The sequence below is a fragment of the Ricinus communis genome, chromosome 7, assembly GCF_019578655.1.
Source record: "Ricinus communis isolate WT05 ecotype wild-type chromosome 7, ASM1957865v1, whole genome shotgun sequence".
Taxonomy (NCBI): domain Eukaryota; kingdom Viridiplantae; phylum Streptophyta; class Magnoliopsida; order Malpighiales; family Euphorbiaceae; genus Ricinus; species Ricinus communis.
The window spans coordinates 25,602,173-25,620,603 of NC_063262.1; the positions used below are offsets into that span (position 1 = coordinate 25,602,173).

The following is an 18,431-nucleotide window of genomic DNA, read 5'->3' on the forward strand; positions in this document are numbered from 1 at the left end:
CAAAGATCTTACTCAGCCGCCCAAAATACGAAGCCACCGATTCCGTTTTGCCTTGCTTGCACTCAGCCAAAGACGTCTTGAGTTGATAAATACGGGTGCCATTAACGACACAGAACCGCCTCTCTAAAGCAACCCACAACTCACGAGCATCTTCATAGAACGAAAGCGTCGTCTGAATCGAAGGCTCGATTGTGTTCATAAGCCAAGCCACCAGCATCGAGTGCACAGTATACCAGTCATCCAGTTTGACATCGTGGTCTGCTGGCTTTTCGATGCTACCATCTAAGAACCCGAACTTGTGCTTCGCTCACAAAGCTGTGCGCACAACCCTTGCCCATTCGTCATAGTTGTCTCCATTCAACTGAATCGGAGTAATGAGATTACCCGGATTATCCGAGGACCCTAAGAAGAAGACATCGATCTTCCTATCACTGCCAATGGCACGATTGGAGGAAGATTTGTCGCCGCCGTCGGCCATGTCCCCAAAAACGCAGAAAAGAAAGAGGAAAGAAAAAAAAACTTAGGGTTTGGAGAGAGTTACGCGTCCCACTCCGAATACGCGTCTCGACAAAATAAAATATTTTCTTGGACCCCGAAATACACTGTATTTCCTTTGGATCGATCCCTTGACCTGTGGATTAAGCGTCCATCACGCTTCCGCTGCGCCGCTCACCTGGCTCTGATACCATGTTGAGAAGAATACTATTTCCCCTAACCCTCAATGAAGCCAAAACAACAAATATATATGACAGTACACCATATATCTATCAAACAATATACCTATACTATACCTATATACAGTACAAATATTGTATCTCGTAACATATAGTTATCTTGTTATAATAAAATTGTTAATTCTAAGCAAGTTTTCATATATATAAAAAAAGAACAATAGCACTTTTTTGTTGGTTTATTGGAAGGTTTAATTGGCTCTCAACCACATCTTTTATGGGTACATTAGACAAAATCCTTCATATAATATTCCAAATAACTTTTCAATTTCTCTAACCCTAGCCAACCCTTTTTTGATCCACGACCTCCAGGTCCAATACAAGGATGCTACTCATATAAAAAAATCAATGGATTTGGAAGAAATATACCCTTCAAAAATTAGCTTCTCATTTAACAATTAATCAGAAAGCAACTTAGCTATGTAGTAGCTTTTAACAAATTAAGCATTGTCTTTTCTCAAAGATGAACAAAAAAAGTACCCTCATTCTTTGTTGTAATTAGATTATTAATGAGTGAATACTAAATAATTAACAAAGAAGGAGGAACAGTTTATGTTTATAAAAGCTTTTATGTCTTATAAATTTAGTGAGGAGATTTCGAATTAATAAAGAAGAGAAGAGGTGGCAATAAATGGATGACCTGTCTCATCTCTTACATAAGATATTAGTAATTTCATGTGCAGACTGACTGTGAGCAGTGCCAGTTATGGGCTGCAAGCTATTACAATCAGTGAGCAGAGTCACACCATGGTTACTAACATCTGGTGAGGGAACAATGGGGGAGTCGCAAATTTAAAATCCCAATTTGCATATATTTATTTATCTATTTTAAGAAAAGATAGATAGTTTTTTTTTCTTTTTTTACTTTTCTTGAAGGAAAGAAAAGAAAGTTAAAAAGGATATCACAGGTAGCCGTTTTCACTTGACTTGCCAGATATATATATACACACACATGTATATGTATTATATAAAACAGGAAAATGCAGGGAAAAAAAAGAAAAAGAAAAAGAAAAAGGACCCACAATCCAAGTGGGTAAAATGGAACCATGTGCGATCATATGGTAGTTAGCCATTTTCTGGCCCACCAAAACTCACTTTCCATCTCTAAAATCCCAAAACTGAAAATGAAAGAAGAAACGTATGATTCTCCACCCAAAAAATAAACACACACACAAAAAAAAAAAAAAAAAAACGTATAATTCAATCATAATTATTACATCAAACATTTGATTCCCATTTCTCCTTCTTCTTTACACCTCCCATTTTCAATCTCGTCTTTCTCTCTCTCTGTCTGTCTCTCATTTTTCTTCTTGTTTTCTATTTTTATTTTGTTGTGCTTTCACTTGTTTCTCTTCCTGAAAGTTCCTTAGCTACCCACATCTCTTTCTCTTTGTTTCTTGTTCCGTTAGGTAATTTTGTAGATTCTGGTGTCAGAGAGACAGTACACATAACTAAAGATTTTTCCTTTTGTCTTTCTGATTTCTGATCAGTAATAGGTCCCCCTTATTTTTTTGTGTCAGAAAACAAAATCTCTTATCTGCAACTGTTCTTTGTCTTTTGATTGATCATCTAATCCTTAAAAGAAAAAAAGAAAAAAAAAAAGCCCACCATAGTTAGTTACAAGTACTATCATATCTTATATCAATATATTTATATATCCGTCAAATACCCAACTCACGAAAAACCCTAATTTCACCTGCAGAGCAATTAAACTTTTCCATCTCCATGAATCATCCTCACCAGTGTTCTTTAAACCCTAATTCCTTAAAATCTAGGTTTACTAAAGGGTTCCTGCGATCGTTGCTTAAAATCAACAGGCAAAGAGTTCGTAATAACATTCCAAGTTGTTCTAGTCCTGGAGAGTTCTTTGAAAGATGCCATAGGGTTAAGACTGCTGCAGATAAATCCCTAGCTTTTGCTGTTGGGAGGAGGAGAGCTTGGAGTAGGGCAATGCTTTTCAAGATTCGAAACCGAGCACGAAGAAGGCGGCGGCAACACTGTGTTTTAGTTAAAAGAATCAACCATCATCAAGCCAAGAAAATTATTTGCTTAAAGAAAGAACAAATCAATGATGAAGAAGCTGGTTTTGATCAAGCTAGCAAGCTAAGAAAGCTAGTTCCTGGCAGTGAAGGTATGGATTTGTGCAGTTTATTGGATGAGGCTGCACATTACATTGAGTGCCTTAATACTCAAGTACAGGTGATGAGAAGTATTGCTGATCTATGCTCTACTTAATTGAATTGCCTTCACTTAATTCATATTAATTAAGTAGAGAACAGAAATAATGAATATCCAATCAACAGAGATGAAAGAGAAAAAGAAAATGAATGGCTCAGAAAGAGAAATCTTGGGTATTTTTGTGAAAATTATCCCATTGCTTAAGTACTATCCTTAGTAATATCTATACATGTATCAATGAACCATCAAAAAATCATTTATATGTATGAAAATGTACTTTGAACAAGGGGAGGTTGATAGTTGTAAAAAGTAATTAATAGGTATTATATATATATTTATGTTTTGCGTTTTGTATGGATATTCGGTGTGTGACCAATGCTTTCTTTTATAATGGCTATAGCAGACTGATTGTTTATCTTCTTGATTTCTAGCTATTTCTTGAGTTATTGAGAATAACTGATGAGCTGATCTCTAGCATAGTGTTGCAGGCATGGATATACCAAGTGCTAATGAAGGTGAGCTTGTATTGATATTACTAATTAAGTCCTTCTACACTAAAACTCTTAGCTATTCTTTTAATTAAATGAACCAAAAATGAAAAACTCTTACCTAGTATGGATGGGAAGAATAAGGAAAAAAAAAAAAAAAACTAGCACTGTTTCCTTCTACTTTTTTTTTTTTTTTCTCTTTAGAAAAAAGGCATGTGTTAGTAGAGAAAATGGGTCCAAGATACTAATAATGATGCTTCATTTTCTCATGAAAAACCATGACCTATTAATGTTTCTTCAGCTTTAAATGGTTTAGGGTAGTCAACCAGATGCTTCAAAAGTGCTAACCAAATGATTCTTTTATCCCGCACATGCTTCCCACCATTCTTAAACTTTGTTTCCCAGGCTGTAGATATGTCTTAAAATTTTCTTTGTTGAATTGAAAAGACCCCAATGACAACCAGTATTTTGCACTCTGCCGTGAGTGTTGACCGAAAAAGGATTTAGAAATATGCATGGTCATGATTATTAATGTGTCCATAGACAAGGATTTAAGACAATAGAAGTCCTGTCATTTTCTAGTCAATTTTTCATGTAATTACTTTCTACAGAAAATGACTTGTTTACTCCAAGTGTATTACATTTAACTATGAGCAATAAGTACTCCTAAGGATTTTGTACTATATCTTATAATTTATAACAAATGTTTATGTTTCAATCATTTGATGATTGAGTGTAATATACTTAAGAGTATGTAAGAAGAAGTAACTCATAAGGGAAGGGGAGCAATTCCCCAATTGATTTTCAGAAAAGTAAACATTTAGTACTAAAAAAGGTTTGAGTTTTAACCCATTACAAAATATGCATTCTCCACCTAATTTTAATTATTTTCAAGATAATATATATATAGTAATGTTTTACCCCATTAATTGAGTATTCTGCTTTGCTTGCCACAGCTCATTACTACCTTCACAAATTTAAATAGTATGCATACATCAAGGGAGTGTGATAACTACAACTGCATCATATATTTTGCTTTAGCCAAAAGTCCAAAAACCTTCTTGAATGATGGATAAACCCAAAGATTAACATAACATAAACTAGAGAGGTGAATTAGTAATTTTAAGTCAAAAGTCATATAAATCTTTCAAATCCAATTAGACTACATAATGATATCTCACAACATAACTCTCCATACTATTTTTTTATTCTTATTCTCATAACCCTCCATACTATTGTGATTTGAGTAAATGTCAAAATTATGGGTTAATGACAAAACAATCCCACATTTTGCTTTTTCTTTTTTTAACTTTTGTCAACAATTATTGCTTTTTGTTTGTCACATACATAATTAAGGGTTGTGCAGGTTTTAATTTTTATTTTCCCTAAACTCATTAATCTAGGGTATGCTCCCCATTTTCCATTCCTTATACATATAATTCTCTTTATTTATCTCTAACTCATATTCTTATCTCTAGAACTCCTCATAATCTCTATTTTCTCTTTTTGTCCCTGCCTTCTGCTCAATTAATTTGGTTGAATTAGGATGTGAAGGAATGACAAACCAACAAAAATTAGATACCAAAAGTTCTTTTCCTGCACTTAATTCCCTCGTAATCAATGTGAAATTAATGATCACTTCATTGCTGTGTAGGATGTGACAGAAGCCCCAGACTAGGAAATTTAGGTAGGGGTACTCTGAAATTAAATCCTCTAATTGATATAAATGACAAAAGTCTTGGCCAAAATTTATAACATCAGCAAAGCTTTGTTTTTAATTTTTTTTTTTATAATTGGTCTTAATTCTAACTCTAAGAAAATTTAGGGATGCATTGCCAGAACTATACAAAGCAATGCACATGACTATATAGTTAAAAGAACAAAAGTTAGACAGGTAAATGAGTGATCCAAAGTGGGAAGTCACATAAATCTTTTAATAATCCAGTTATACTATATAATGATATCTCAAAACATAACTCTTAATACTATTGTGATTTGAGTAACTGTCAAAAGTATGGGTTAATAAATAATCCCAAATTTTTCTTGTGTCTTAACTTCACTCAAAGTTTTTTTTTTTTTTTCTTTTCAATTATATACAGAAATACCTGCAGGTTCTAATTGTCATCACTTTTAAATTCTTTTCTTTAGGGTGTGTTCCTCATTCTATCTATTGCTTGGAAAGATCAGTTGAATCTCTTAATCTTCTTAGAAAATAAACTAAACCACCGTTCTATATTTAATTCTCTTCTTCTTTCTGTAACTCACCATTCGAATCTCTATTTGCTTTCTTTCCTGCCTTCTGCTGAGTGGGGCTGAATCAGGGATGTGGGAAATGATAAACCTGCAAAACTGAGATACTAAAAAAGATTTTCTTGTACCTACTTCCCTTCTAGTTAATGTAATCAATGGCTATTTCAGTGATGTGTAGGATGTGAAACAAATCCTAGACTAGGGAATTTGGGTAAGGGTAATTTGAAATCAAACCCTCTAATAGATATAAATGGCAAGAAAGTCTTAGCTAAAATTCATAGTATGTTTCATGATTACTAATGCAGTATTTTCATGAACAGTGACTTAATTTGCCTCACTGTTTGTACATACATTCATCTATACTACTTGGAGAAAGTAACCCTGAAGCCTATCTATTCTTCTCAACCAATTTGATTTCCAAGAACCCTTTCTCCTCTTCATTTTCCTACGATAGATCACTTCCTATTTTTGACTGACAGTTTCTCATGTGTACTCAATATTCAAGTTGTAAAGTAGCCCTGTGATTTTTCTCCTCTCCAAAAATCCCTTCAAACAGCTACAAAATACTCTAATGCTGTTATCTAGCACCAAAAGTATGCACCTTAATTCTAAAAGTAGGATCACTAGACAGCTAATGTCTTTACAACTTTGAACTGCCATGCATTCTTCCAAAACCACAGTCATCTCCAACTTAAAATATCCAAATTGCACCACAAAAGTAAACTCAATCGAATCAATTCCATGCAAATTCTTAAATTCAAAATACAGAATAGAAAAGGTAATTTCTCCCTTCATCTATAGACAAAATGGCATATCCAAAATCATCCCACATAGTTCAATTTCCTTTCCTTGCCAGATAGGTTTCTTATCTTGTTTACGTGTGTCATAGCAGGAGAGCAAAACAACACAACAATATACAAATAGTTATAACATATATAAGTTGGAACATCGAGATTAATGCCAGGGACCTCCAGTGACGGAAAATTTTGAAAAAGAGAAAAAGCCCTTTTTACAATATACATGGTAGCTGGCACATCATGTCTCAAACAGGTTTGTTATGTTAATTAATCAAATACTCTAACCAGCTCATTTTTAATGCATTATGCTTTTGCCCTGCTTATTCAATTAAAGGGATAATTATATAATTAATTACTTAATTTTATTCCGGCGATGTACTTTTTAATATATATTTTTTATTTAACCATTTTACTTTAATTATATTGATCGCTTTTAAAAATAAAAAATTAATACGTCATATAAATAATCGATAAAAAATAAGTAATTTGAAAATAGAAATATAATATGTTAATCTTTCATTGACAATGTAATTTAATTACAATCAAATCTAAAATTAAAAATAAAATTTAAATAATTATTTATATTATTATTTCTCAATTAAAATAATAAATTTCATCCTCATTAAGACTCCAAATCAGAATTGAGCTACGTGTATATGTATTTTAAATTGAATTTTAGCTTTTTATTTTTTGCTTTGATGCATCACATAGTGTATAGAATTGTTTCACCTATAGCTTTTACAACATTGAAATGGCTGTTTTATTATCCCAAAAATAAATAAATAAAAAGGTACCCAAGAAATTTTCCTGCATAGGTGAAATTAATTTAATTTGGCAACAGAGTGATTAGAATTATTGTTGACATAGATTCTGAAGGTAATGTTTGGGGATGTTAAATTATTTGGTTATGTATGGAATATTCTAGAACAAAATTCTTAATATTTGTACTCTCTAGCATATGTTTTTTATTTATTTTTTTTGCTTGATACGTGTGCATAGTACCATTAAACTGAATTATCAAAACAAAGCTGGACCATTAAAGTGACAAAACGTAAAAAGATGTAAAGAGTATATAGTAACTAAAAAATGTTAAGTTTTATTTTTTTAAAGAAAAATAATGTTAAGTTGTTAGATGATGGAGTCTCGTGAAAATAGTTTTATATTTTAAATGTAACCGGCTTAATAAGTAGTTCTGTTCTTTTTTCCTTTTTTGTCTGTTCATCCTACTTCAAGTTCTTGCCGTCCCTCTTTCTGCTCATATGGCTCTACAAATGCAAGCAACTTGAGCAGCAGTACCAAACTAGTAATATTTGGTCCAGTGTTATAGGGCAACAGAGATGCTAGCTAACTAGAAAGGCACCCTTTTCACAATTATGTTTTAAATGAATGCATTAATTATATATATATGCGAATATTTAATTATGTATCAATTATTTATCAGTTTGATATATAAATAAAAATGTATATCTGAATTTGATAAAATAATATTTTAAATTATATATAGAATATACATGAGACAATCTCTGTTAGTCTAACATTTAGAATTCTTTTATAAATTTAAAGTTAGTTTAGCTCCAAAATAAATATATACATATTGAAAAACGAATATAGATTTACTGATTCAAATCAACAATCCAGCTAAATAGTGGAATATGAAAACATAGATATTCAGATGAATAAAAACTCTAAACGAGAAAAGCAAAGAAACATTAATTTGGGAAAATACTTGCAGGTTTTCCAAGCATGAAGTGCAGTAAGGCCAAGGAAGCATAATCAGTTCAGTGCTGATGAATAATCTTCCTCTTAAAAATGGCATGCAGAAACTGATCAAGCCCTTCATATTAGTGAAAACATTAAGTAGCTACAGTATATATTATACATTTTAGATAGATGTAACATAAAAAGCAATCAAATAAATACAAGGAATTAAGAGAGGAGCAACAGATTCAGCTTTGACAGTAGAATCAGAATGGGAAAATAATAATATTTGAGAGTTGAAGGCACACTGTTAGGACATAATGGCGCTCCAATTAATTGGGAATCCGATTCCAGGGGACCAATTTTCCTATCACCGTATATATGCTCCACACGTTCCCATACAGTGAGCCCGCTTTACACTGTCAATTGCCGACTCTAATCCTTGTCTTTAACATACATATTTCGCTTTCCTGTATCATATATTTCCGACCAATCACATTCCTTCTTTTTTCTTCTTCCTTTTCGGCTTAATTTTACATGTCTTTGAATTAGGACGGCAGCGGTGGGGTATATGGATAGGATAACGTCGTATTCGTATCTAAATGGGCTTACGCCTATTTATATTCCTCTCTTCATTCATTTTTTGGAAATAATAAAAAATATTTATTTTTTTTATTTTTTTATAAATTATTGTGTAAATTTATTTTTTTATTTATTTTTACTGTGTAAATATATCATAAATATAATTTTTTAAAAATATTTAGAAAAATAACAAGAATATCTTTTTTTATAGAAAGTATTATGTAAATTTTTTTCATTTCTACTGTGTGAAAATATAAAAAATTTAATTTTTTTATTTTATATAAAAAATTAAGAAACAATAGTTTTAAAAAAAATATTTACACAATAAAAATAATATTTTTTATTAATTTTACAATATTTATGAAAAGTTCCCTTAATCTTAAATATGAAAGTCATTTTATTATGTTTTTATGATTTGGGATGACCCATGCATAATCTATTAATGCATGAATTCATTCGAATACGAGTATCTTAATTTCAAAAAAAAACTATAAAGCTATGTTTGGTAGAGCATAATAAAATATAATGTAATTAAATAATAAAATAAAATAAAAGTAATAAAATATAGTATATTCATTATTTCATTATTATATTTGGTTATAACAAAAAATAATATATAATATAATATAATTTCTATTTCTTAAAAATATTATTAGTCAACGAAATCAGGTCACCAATAGCTAGAATTTAGTCTTCGGTCGCCGAACAGTAGTGGTTGTAGGTGTTTAAATTATATTGATAAAAATAAAATAAATATAAATATATTGTAAATAGTTATGATTACATAAATTTTATATATATTGAGCATTATATTAAATTAAAAATAACTAATTGTTTATTGTATACTGCACGACCGTTATTATTATTTTAATTATAAAATCAAGTTAATAGATACAATGTAATAAAATTTTTAGTATTTAATATTGCTTTGTAAAATTTTAAGAAATAATAACAAACTAACAATTTTAAGAAAAATTTAAAATTTTATTAATATAATAATATAAAAATTATTTATTAGTTAATTTTAATATTATAAATTAACATAACAATTACTATTGTTTAGAATTAAAAATTTAATTAAAAATTTAAATTATTATTAATTTTAATATTAGAAATATAATTTAAGATGTTATTTTTTATATTAGAGTTATTATCTAATTATAAAACTAATTTATTAGTTAATATAATTTTAAATATAATTAATATATTATATTTTAAGATATATTTAATATCATTATCCGATTAGAAAACTATTTATTAGTTAATATAATATTATAATATAATTAATATGCTATTATTTTTTAGGATAGAATTAGTATCATTATCTGATTAGAAAATTATTTATTAGTTAATATAATTAAAATATAATTAATATCATATCTTTTAGGATTAGAGTCGGTGTTTAATTAGGAATATAGTTTTTTAATCAATAAATTAATAAAAAAAAAATTATATATAAGCTTGAATCTCACGTGTCAAAAGTAGTATACATGTCAAAATAAAAATCCTATATGTTAAAATTAATCACACTTATCAAAAAAAAATTGAGATTTAAAAATCAAAATATATACCAGTCGTTTAGCCGTGCGTTGCACGCCCGTTATTATTATTTTGATTATAAAATTAAGTTAATAGATATAATCTAATAATTCTTTTAATATTTAATATTGATTTATAATACTTTAAAAAATAATAGCAAACTAACTATTTTAAATATCCTTAATTTTCTTTAAAATATTATTAGTGAAGTAATATAAAATTATTTTTAAATAATTATTTATTAAATTATCAGTATAATTGATATTACTTTCTTTTAGAATTATAATTTATTATATAATCAAAGATTAATTTATTAGTTAATATAATATAAAAATATAATTAGTATAATATCTTTTAGAATAATTATTATCTAATTAGAAAACTAATCATTATCTAATTAGAAAATTAATTTATTATTAATATGTTAGTTTTTAAGATTAGAATGAGTGTTTAATTAGGAATATAACTTATTAATTAATAAATTAATAAAAAAATTATAAAATTATACATAAGCTTGAATCCCATGTATCAAAAATAGTATAAATGTCAAAATAAAAATCATATGTGTTAAAGATTAAGCACACATATTAAAAAAATTTAGATTTCAGAAATTAATATATACTAGTCATTTATCCGCGTTATTAATATCATTTCGATTATAAAATTAAGTTGATAGATACAATTTAATAATTTTTTAATATTTAATATTACTTTATAATATTTTAGAAAATAATAGTAAACTAACTATTTTTAAATATTTTTTATTTTTAAGAACTAAATATAATATTGACAAAATAAGTTAAGATGTTATTTTCTAAAATTAAAATTATTATTTAATCAAAAATTAATTTATTAATTAGTATAATATTAAAATATAATTAAAATACTATTTTTTATAATAAGATTAATATCATTATATGATCAGAAAAATATTTATTAATTTATATAATAAATTTAAAAAATTATATATTAATTAATATAATATTAAAATATAATAAATATATTATTTTTTAGGATTAGAGTCGGTTTTAATTAGGAATGTAATTTATTAATTAATTAAAAGACTATAAAGTTACACATGAACTTAAATATTACGTGATAAAAATAGTACACATATCAAAATAAAAATTCTAAATAAAAAATTAAACACATGTATCAAAATAATATTATGTCTCAGATATATATATATATATTAGATTGATTATATTGGATAATTGTTATTATATTACTTCAAAAGAAATTTAGTAACTAAATAAAATAATAAAATATGTAATGTAACGGTGATTCTATTACATGCTTTATTACAGTGTACTAAATTCTATTAAATGCTTCATTACATAGTAGCAAATATAGTCTATTAGGTAGAATAGCCAAAAGACAAAAGGGTTGCACTTCATATGTACCAATTGGTTACCTCTAAAAGGCATTTTAATCCAAATGCAACATGCAATTTTGAACTTGTTAAATGTATTACGCTAAAATTTTAACTAATCTTACGGAATTAGCTAAAAATCTCAATGCTAAAAGAATTATCAAAATTGCCAACAATGTCGAAAGTTTAATTATTTTTATTATTAGTTTGTCTTAAACAAATTAATTATGTACGTATTCTTTTTATGTATATTCAAAAATATTCTGACATTTGCTGAGCCATCGCATGTTTAGAAAGAAAAAAGATGGTTGAAGTTTTGGTTCCTAAGCTGTGTCTTCTATTGAAACCTACGACTAAGCCATGATTGCAGGCATAAACAAAGGAAACCAACCTATCTGACATTATTTCCAGAATGCTCAACTATAATTATTTGAAAATATAGGTATAATTTCTAAATTCTAATATAGTTATAATTAAATTAATTTTAAAAAAAATTATATTAGTAAATTTATATATTTTTTAATACTAAAATATATTTTCAATTTCTATCACTTTTATTTTACTTTTTTTTTTTATGTTTTCTTTTCAAATAAAATAAATTTTTTAATGAATTTCAATCATGGACAAGGTTACAATAAAAATATTGATTGAAGAAATATTGATTTATGTAATAAAAATTGATTGAAAAGAAAAACTAAATGCATAAAATTGATCGTGTGGACGCGAGTAAAAGGATGAAAAAAATGAAAGTCTTGTAAGAAATTACAATATTCTTTTAGTTACACTTATATATTTGTATTAAGATAATGGAATATGCAGGGCGAAGGCAGTTGGATTGCCTTTGTGAAAATCTCCATGCATTATGATTTACTTGCACCCTTCAAAAAGTATGTTAATGAACACCCTAACCCCCTTAAATATACAATGTTGCGTATAAGATTAATTATACTTTTCCCTTCTAATTTTAGATTCTGGCTTCCCACCTAAGAGAATTCTATGGATGAACCTTTCTTAACAAAGAAATTTCGTAATGATGCCCAATAATGTTATCTCAATATGGCCCCCAAGTTCCTATTTTCACTACAATGTCCACTTAAAAGACATGAAAATGGTACAACATAAATTGCAGCACGCCGCAGAGAAGAATAAAGAGATGGAGAGAGAGAGAGAGAGGAGCAAAACTTGAAGGCAAGCACAGATACTCTTTATTCACTGAACTCTGTACTTAATATGCACATAATATATACAGTAGTAACCTTTTTTTAAGGCATAACTGGTGAAAACAGCTCTTCTAACTATACAACACCAGCCACAGCCATGGTTCCAACTATCTATATTTTTTTCTCCTGCTCCTATATTTTACTGTTATTCTATTGACCGGTTATGTTGGTTCAACCTTCATTTCTGATGGCGTTTTTTCTTTTTATTTTTTCTGATGTAACTAGACACCTTCAGTTTGTGTACTAACCTAGGCTTATCTCATCTAGTCCTCAAGATGCTCTCCGATGTTGCTGTCCTAAGCCTTGACAGTAGAACCAAATTGCGGGGTGAGGAGGGAAGGTAGGTCTCTTATCCGGTATCCATTGCCCCAGAACGATGCAAGACTAAGACCCATAATAGCCATGGCAACTACTGAGCATGCTGGTGGGACGGCCTGAGTAGTCCCAAGGAACTGAGTTGCAAGAAGCCCTGCCAAGGTGGAGCTTTGCATGCCTGTGCATAATGAAATTGTCCTGCTAACTTCTTCATCTAGCCTGTGAAAATAACCATGTAAAATCACGTCATATTCCCCTGCATTTTAATTCTGGTTTATGAATGAAAAGCTCATGCTTGTGATTGAATATTAGTTCATCACAGAAGCAGGAGTCTTATGACAATTCATTTCAAGAGATATTCATAGAACAAAAATTCTATTCCATGGAAAAGTGGAAAGAAGGCCCAGGTTAGATAAGAGTGGTTTCAACAATGAGTGAAAGAATCTCCATAGTGCATTATTGCATGGGCAATCAATAAGGATAAAGCTTCTGTAGAAAGAAGCAGGTGGTCAAGTGCAGGACATAAATTTGCTGTACAGTTACTTGAAAGCTAATAAGCAGCAGAAATAGCAGGTTATATGCAACATAATTTTACCCTACCATATTTATAGTCAAACAATTAGGCCCTCTAAATACATACTTTTAGAGTATAATGCCTAAGCCTAGCATTTTTACTAGCATCTCCCTAATTCTGGAAAGAAAAAGTAACATATAGAGGAAAAAGCAACATTTTATTCACCAAAAAAACAATATTTTCTAAATAATTGTAGAACATGAGAACAATCCCGCATTGAAATCTGGTTTGACCTGCCCAGTACCCCATCCATGGGCAAGTATAGGACACAGCAACAGAAGGATATCATGCTTCGTCTGACAGTCGTTAATTGCCTAGGTCCATATAAAAATTGTATCCCTTAAGGGATCATCACTTTGAAATGATTGATATGCAGTCTGCAGGGGGATTACTAATTTATAAATGACTAGTGATATGGTAGCAGAAAAAGGGTTTACAATCAGTGATTTTAAAGCAAAAAACAAAAAAAAAAAGAACTGCAAACAACTATTGAGAAACACTTTCTCATGAGCCCGAGTCTGTAAAACAAGGCAATGGCAAGGCCGCTGTGTGTCATACTATGTTGAGAGACACTTCCTCATGATGAAAAATTGCAAACCATACAGTATATGAAGTATATATAAAATTACCTTAAGAATGGAATCCTAGAGATCCAATATCCCAAAGTGAATGCCACTGTATGAAATGCCAATACTGGAAAAACCAATCTGAAACCCTGTGCAGAAAGAATCTGACTCCTGTTTATAGCTAGGGGGCTGCCAATACAAATTGAGGTACATATCATAGCAACAAATGGCATCAAAGGCTGGATTATATTTACAACCGGCTTTGCGTAGGTATTGAGCATCAGGCCAAGGGTGACTGGAGCAAGAACAACCTAACAACATAAGATCTAAGAATTAATTTTAAGTGAGGAAAACATCACTAAATCCACTTTAAGACATCTATCACCTTGTCAAGCAGAGTCATTACCTGCAATATTGACTTTGACATGGCAATGGCATCAACTGGAACAACAGAGCCAATGAGAAGGCCAGTTAAAAGAGGTGTGACAAGCACTGATGTAATTGTTGTTGTGCTGGTGAGGAGAATGCTCATGGCTACATCCCCTTTGCTCAAGAAACTGGCATAGCTCGATAGTTGAGCGCCTGCAACACAAGATGTGAGGACGAAACCTGCATAAAACATCTCAGACAGCCCACATGCCTTTGCAAGTAGTACCCCAAGGACCGGTTTCATCACATATTGCGCAAGATATCCAACAGACAGTGGTATAGGCCTGCAACAGATTGAAACATAAAGAGACTTGGTAGCATATTCATAATGTCTTAAATTGGCTATGACAATACTAAGATACTAAGAAAAGATATGATGATACCTTTTAAGCGCAAGGGCAAAATCAGCAATGGAAAGTTTAATTCCAATTGACAGCATGATCCCACCAAGAGCTGGAGCATACATATCCTTAGATACCCTGCACAAGTATCAAAATCAGAAATTCCCCCTTTGCTATGATGTCTGTCTTGAACAGAAAGCAATAGACATGCATTCTCTTGAGACTTAAAGCAAACACTTGTCAGCAGTAAGGAACAACCATAGAACCCCATTTCATAAGTACCCTCTTCAATCCCCTTTTCCGAAAAAGACAAAATAAAAACAAATGACTCAAAAAGTTACCAGAAAGGAACAACCTTTGCCTATTAAATGTAATAGGTAGTTTATGTATTAAAAAGTAGAAGCATCATACAAGCTTTACAAAGAAGCATGTAAAAGAGCAAACGGAAATGTAATTCTTTTCAGAAAACTCGAAGAATCACAAAAACAGGTACAAATAAGAGAAGAAAATAATAAACGGATCAACAGACAGGAGCATATGATTCAAAAGAGACAATAAAACAATAAAGTATAGTTTAAGAACAGTCTCGAAGTTTACCAAATATAGTTTAAAATCAATAGTTTAATAAGTGGTATTTAAAAATATTATGGTGATAATTAAATAATATTACAACCAAACCTCGGACCAAAACACAACCCAGAGAAACAGCTGAAACAAAACAATCCCAAAACCAAAAATTCCAACTTAAAAACAAACCACTTTGAATCAAAATCAATAAAGATTAAATATTTTACAAACCCACCAAGTAAAAGTAGAAGGTTGAGCAAGAGCAGCAACAGCAGTGATAGCAACAACAAAAGGAAGCATAGCAGAAAGAAGTTGAGAAGAATCAGAAGTCTTTGTCTTTGTCTTTGTAATTGCAGCTACTTCAGCATTTGAATTATTAATCCCAAAATACAAAAGAGAAGCATTGCCTTCTCTCATTTGCCACCCAACTCTTCCTATAAACGGTGACGTAGAGCAAGCAAATGTAAATACTGCTCCATTCTTGTTGCTATATACCCACACTCTTCTTCTTGACGACGATGATGATTCTTTTTGTCTCTTGGAAAGTGAACAAGAAACGAATGAAGAATAAGAAGAAGGTAAAGAAACAAAGTTTGGTACTGTTTTTGTAACGATAGAGAGTTTCTGCGATGTTGTCATTGGTAGTGTAGTAGGAGAAATAAAAGGAATTGTTGTGGCCATTGCACTTGAAAGAGAGAGATAACAATCGAACGGTAGAGCTGTGATCTTGGTTTGTTTTGGGTTCTCGACAGTGGTTTGGGCGGCGGAGAGTGGTGGATCCCGGTGAGAAGAAAAGGGAGGGAAAGAGAGGTGGTGGTGGCAGTTTGGGCAAGAGATGAGGAGATAGAATTAGAGATTGTTTCCTCTGTAACAAAGTGAAGATACAACTATTTCTTTTTTTAAATAATGCGAATTTTAAGAAAAAGGAAAATTGGGAAAAAAAAAGGGAAGCGGGTGGCCAGGTGGTCTCTTGTATGGTAAGATGGGCAAAATGGACGGTTAGGATGATAGTGAGATGGTGAACAGAAGAAGTTTTGACTATACATATGTAGTCAATCCCTGTGAGTTTATGAAATTTGAAAATTGTAAACTTTTTATGTTATTTTTTTTTTTATCTTATCCAACTTTTCTAATATACATTTTACCTTCGTTAGTTTTTCTTTTAAATTTCGTAGTCGACAATGTTAAATAGACTAATTAGTCTTACTCTCTATAATTAAGAGACTTTAAAAGAGAAATGATGATATCAATCTAGTAAATTACATCGTCTAATTCATTGCGAAGAACTTGGAAGATTCAGAATGAACTTTAAGAGTGCTAATTGACTTGTGCTTTGGAATCTTATATATATTACATGCCACAGAAATTCAAATAGTTTTAATAGACATCCAAAGGACAATTATTAAACTCAAAAATTTGATTAAGCAAAGAGTCCCATTTTGACAGGTACGTATTTTATGGTCACTTTGTCCTTCTCACTATTACATCCACTTTAATTATACTTATGGATTTAATAGCATATCATTTTTTTTAATTATCAGTCGCATTTTACAAATGATATGACCAAGAAACTAAAATAATATACAGCCCAAGACTGTCTCAGCAGTAGAAGACAGGGAGCTATTTCGTGTATTGTATTGTAGTGGGGAACAATGCATGTTAACTGACTTCGCCGCGTGCTTCTTTCCTTTGTACAAATGCCCATTTTCCTTCCTTTCTGTTCATCGTTCATATCGTTTGATATCCAATCTCATGGGTTTCCAGACTGTAAAATGTAGAGGCGACTTTTGTGAACGAAATTTAGACAATCAGATGATTTGACTCTTTTTTTTTTTTTCGAAAAAAAACACTCATTTTAACTTCGTAAAATAAAATAATGCATTTCTTACATTTTATATTTCTCCCCTACTAATTATGAAATATATTTTGATTAATAATCTTTACTTGTTCGTAACTTTGTTGTTCTTAGGACTTGTTTGCAAAACTTTGATTAATTTTTAGCCTAAGCAATAATTAATTCCATTAAAATAATTATTGTGAAATTGAAAAATGAATTTGTAGGCATAATTTCAAAAATATCGTGTGGATTACTAATAGATATACAGCACATGTGGGAACATGGGCCGAACTTTAATTTCCATATCTTATTAAAAATCCAGCGATGAGAAAAAAAGAAAAAGGAAATTGTGCGATTGGCATCTTATATTAGGCTGTGCCTATGAGCGTGAAGAGACGACTCCTGGCAGGCATGGATGGAAACTGGATTGGGGAAAAGGTGATGCAAGCCAAGCCTTTGGGCTTCATAATTGGGCAGCTCCTGATTTGAGCCTCCTTCATAATTTTATTCGACCGACTAAAAGTGCACAAGGAAAAGTATAACCGGAGGCAAAACCCGTTTTGCATTTCTTTTGATTTGGTTGATTGGATCTTATTTAACTTTATAGGTGTGCTTTTGTTTGCAAGTATTTTGGGTAATGAAACGAAACCTACTGATCTTATGGTTTTTTGCTCTAAATCAACCGCGATCATGGTTGGCACTTATCCGGCACGCTTCCAAGCTGTGGGACGCCACCGTGGTGAAGAGAAGGAGGCTCTACTGGTTGGTTTAGGGGTGTTCCATCTATGGTGTACTAGGCCTGTGATTCATGTAAAAGTCGTACTGTTCTGAGCCTGGCCCTATTAGTAATGCCAGTATTATTCTCCTTTAACAAAGAAAAACAGAAGAAAGGAAACTCTCTAAATTTTCACTTTGAATAATATCTCTGTTCTTAAATTTTCTAATTG

At 30.6% G+C, this 18,431-nt stretch overlaps 2 protein-coding genes across 2 annotated transcripts; one reads left to right on the plus strand and one right to left on the minus strand.

Moving 5' to 3' along the window:
* The first annotated feature begins 1,449 nt into the window (after positions 1-1,449).
* LOC8259697 (transcription factor IBH1) lies at positions 1,450-3,324 on the plus strand. Its single transcript, XM_015724243.3, has one exon. It carries the CDS (start codon positions 2,457-2,459, stop codon positions 2,964-2,966), a length of 510 nt encoding a protein of 169 aa, XP_015579729.1. The 5' UTR covers positions 1,450-2,456; the 3' UTR covers positions 2,967-3,324.
* Positions 3,325-12,817: 9,493 nt separating this feature from the next.
* On the minus strand, positions 12,818-16,545 carry LOC8259698 (probable sodium/metabolite cotransporter BASS3, chloroplastic). Its single transcript, XM_002527213.4, has 5 exons — positions 15,883-16,545; positions 15,123-15,218; positions 14,717-15,023; positions 14,374-14,621; positions 12,818-13,389 (listed from the first exon to the last, which is right to left on the minus strand). Exons 1-5 carry the CDS (start codon positions 16,326-16,328, stop codon positions 13,152-13,154), a joined length of 1,335 nt encoding a protein of 444 aa, XP_002527259.2. The 5' UTR covers positions 16,329-16,545; the 3' UTR covers positions 12,818-13,151.
* Between the last annotated feature and the right edge of the window lie 1,886 nt (positions 16,546-18,431).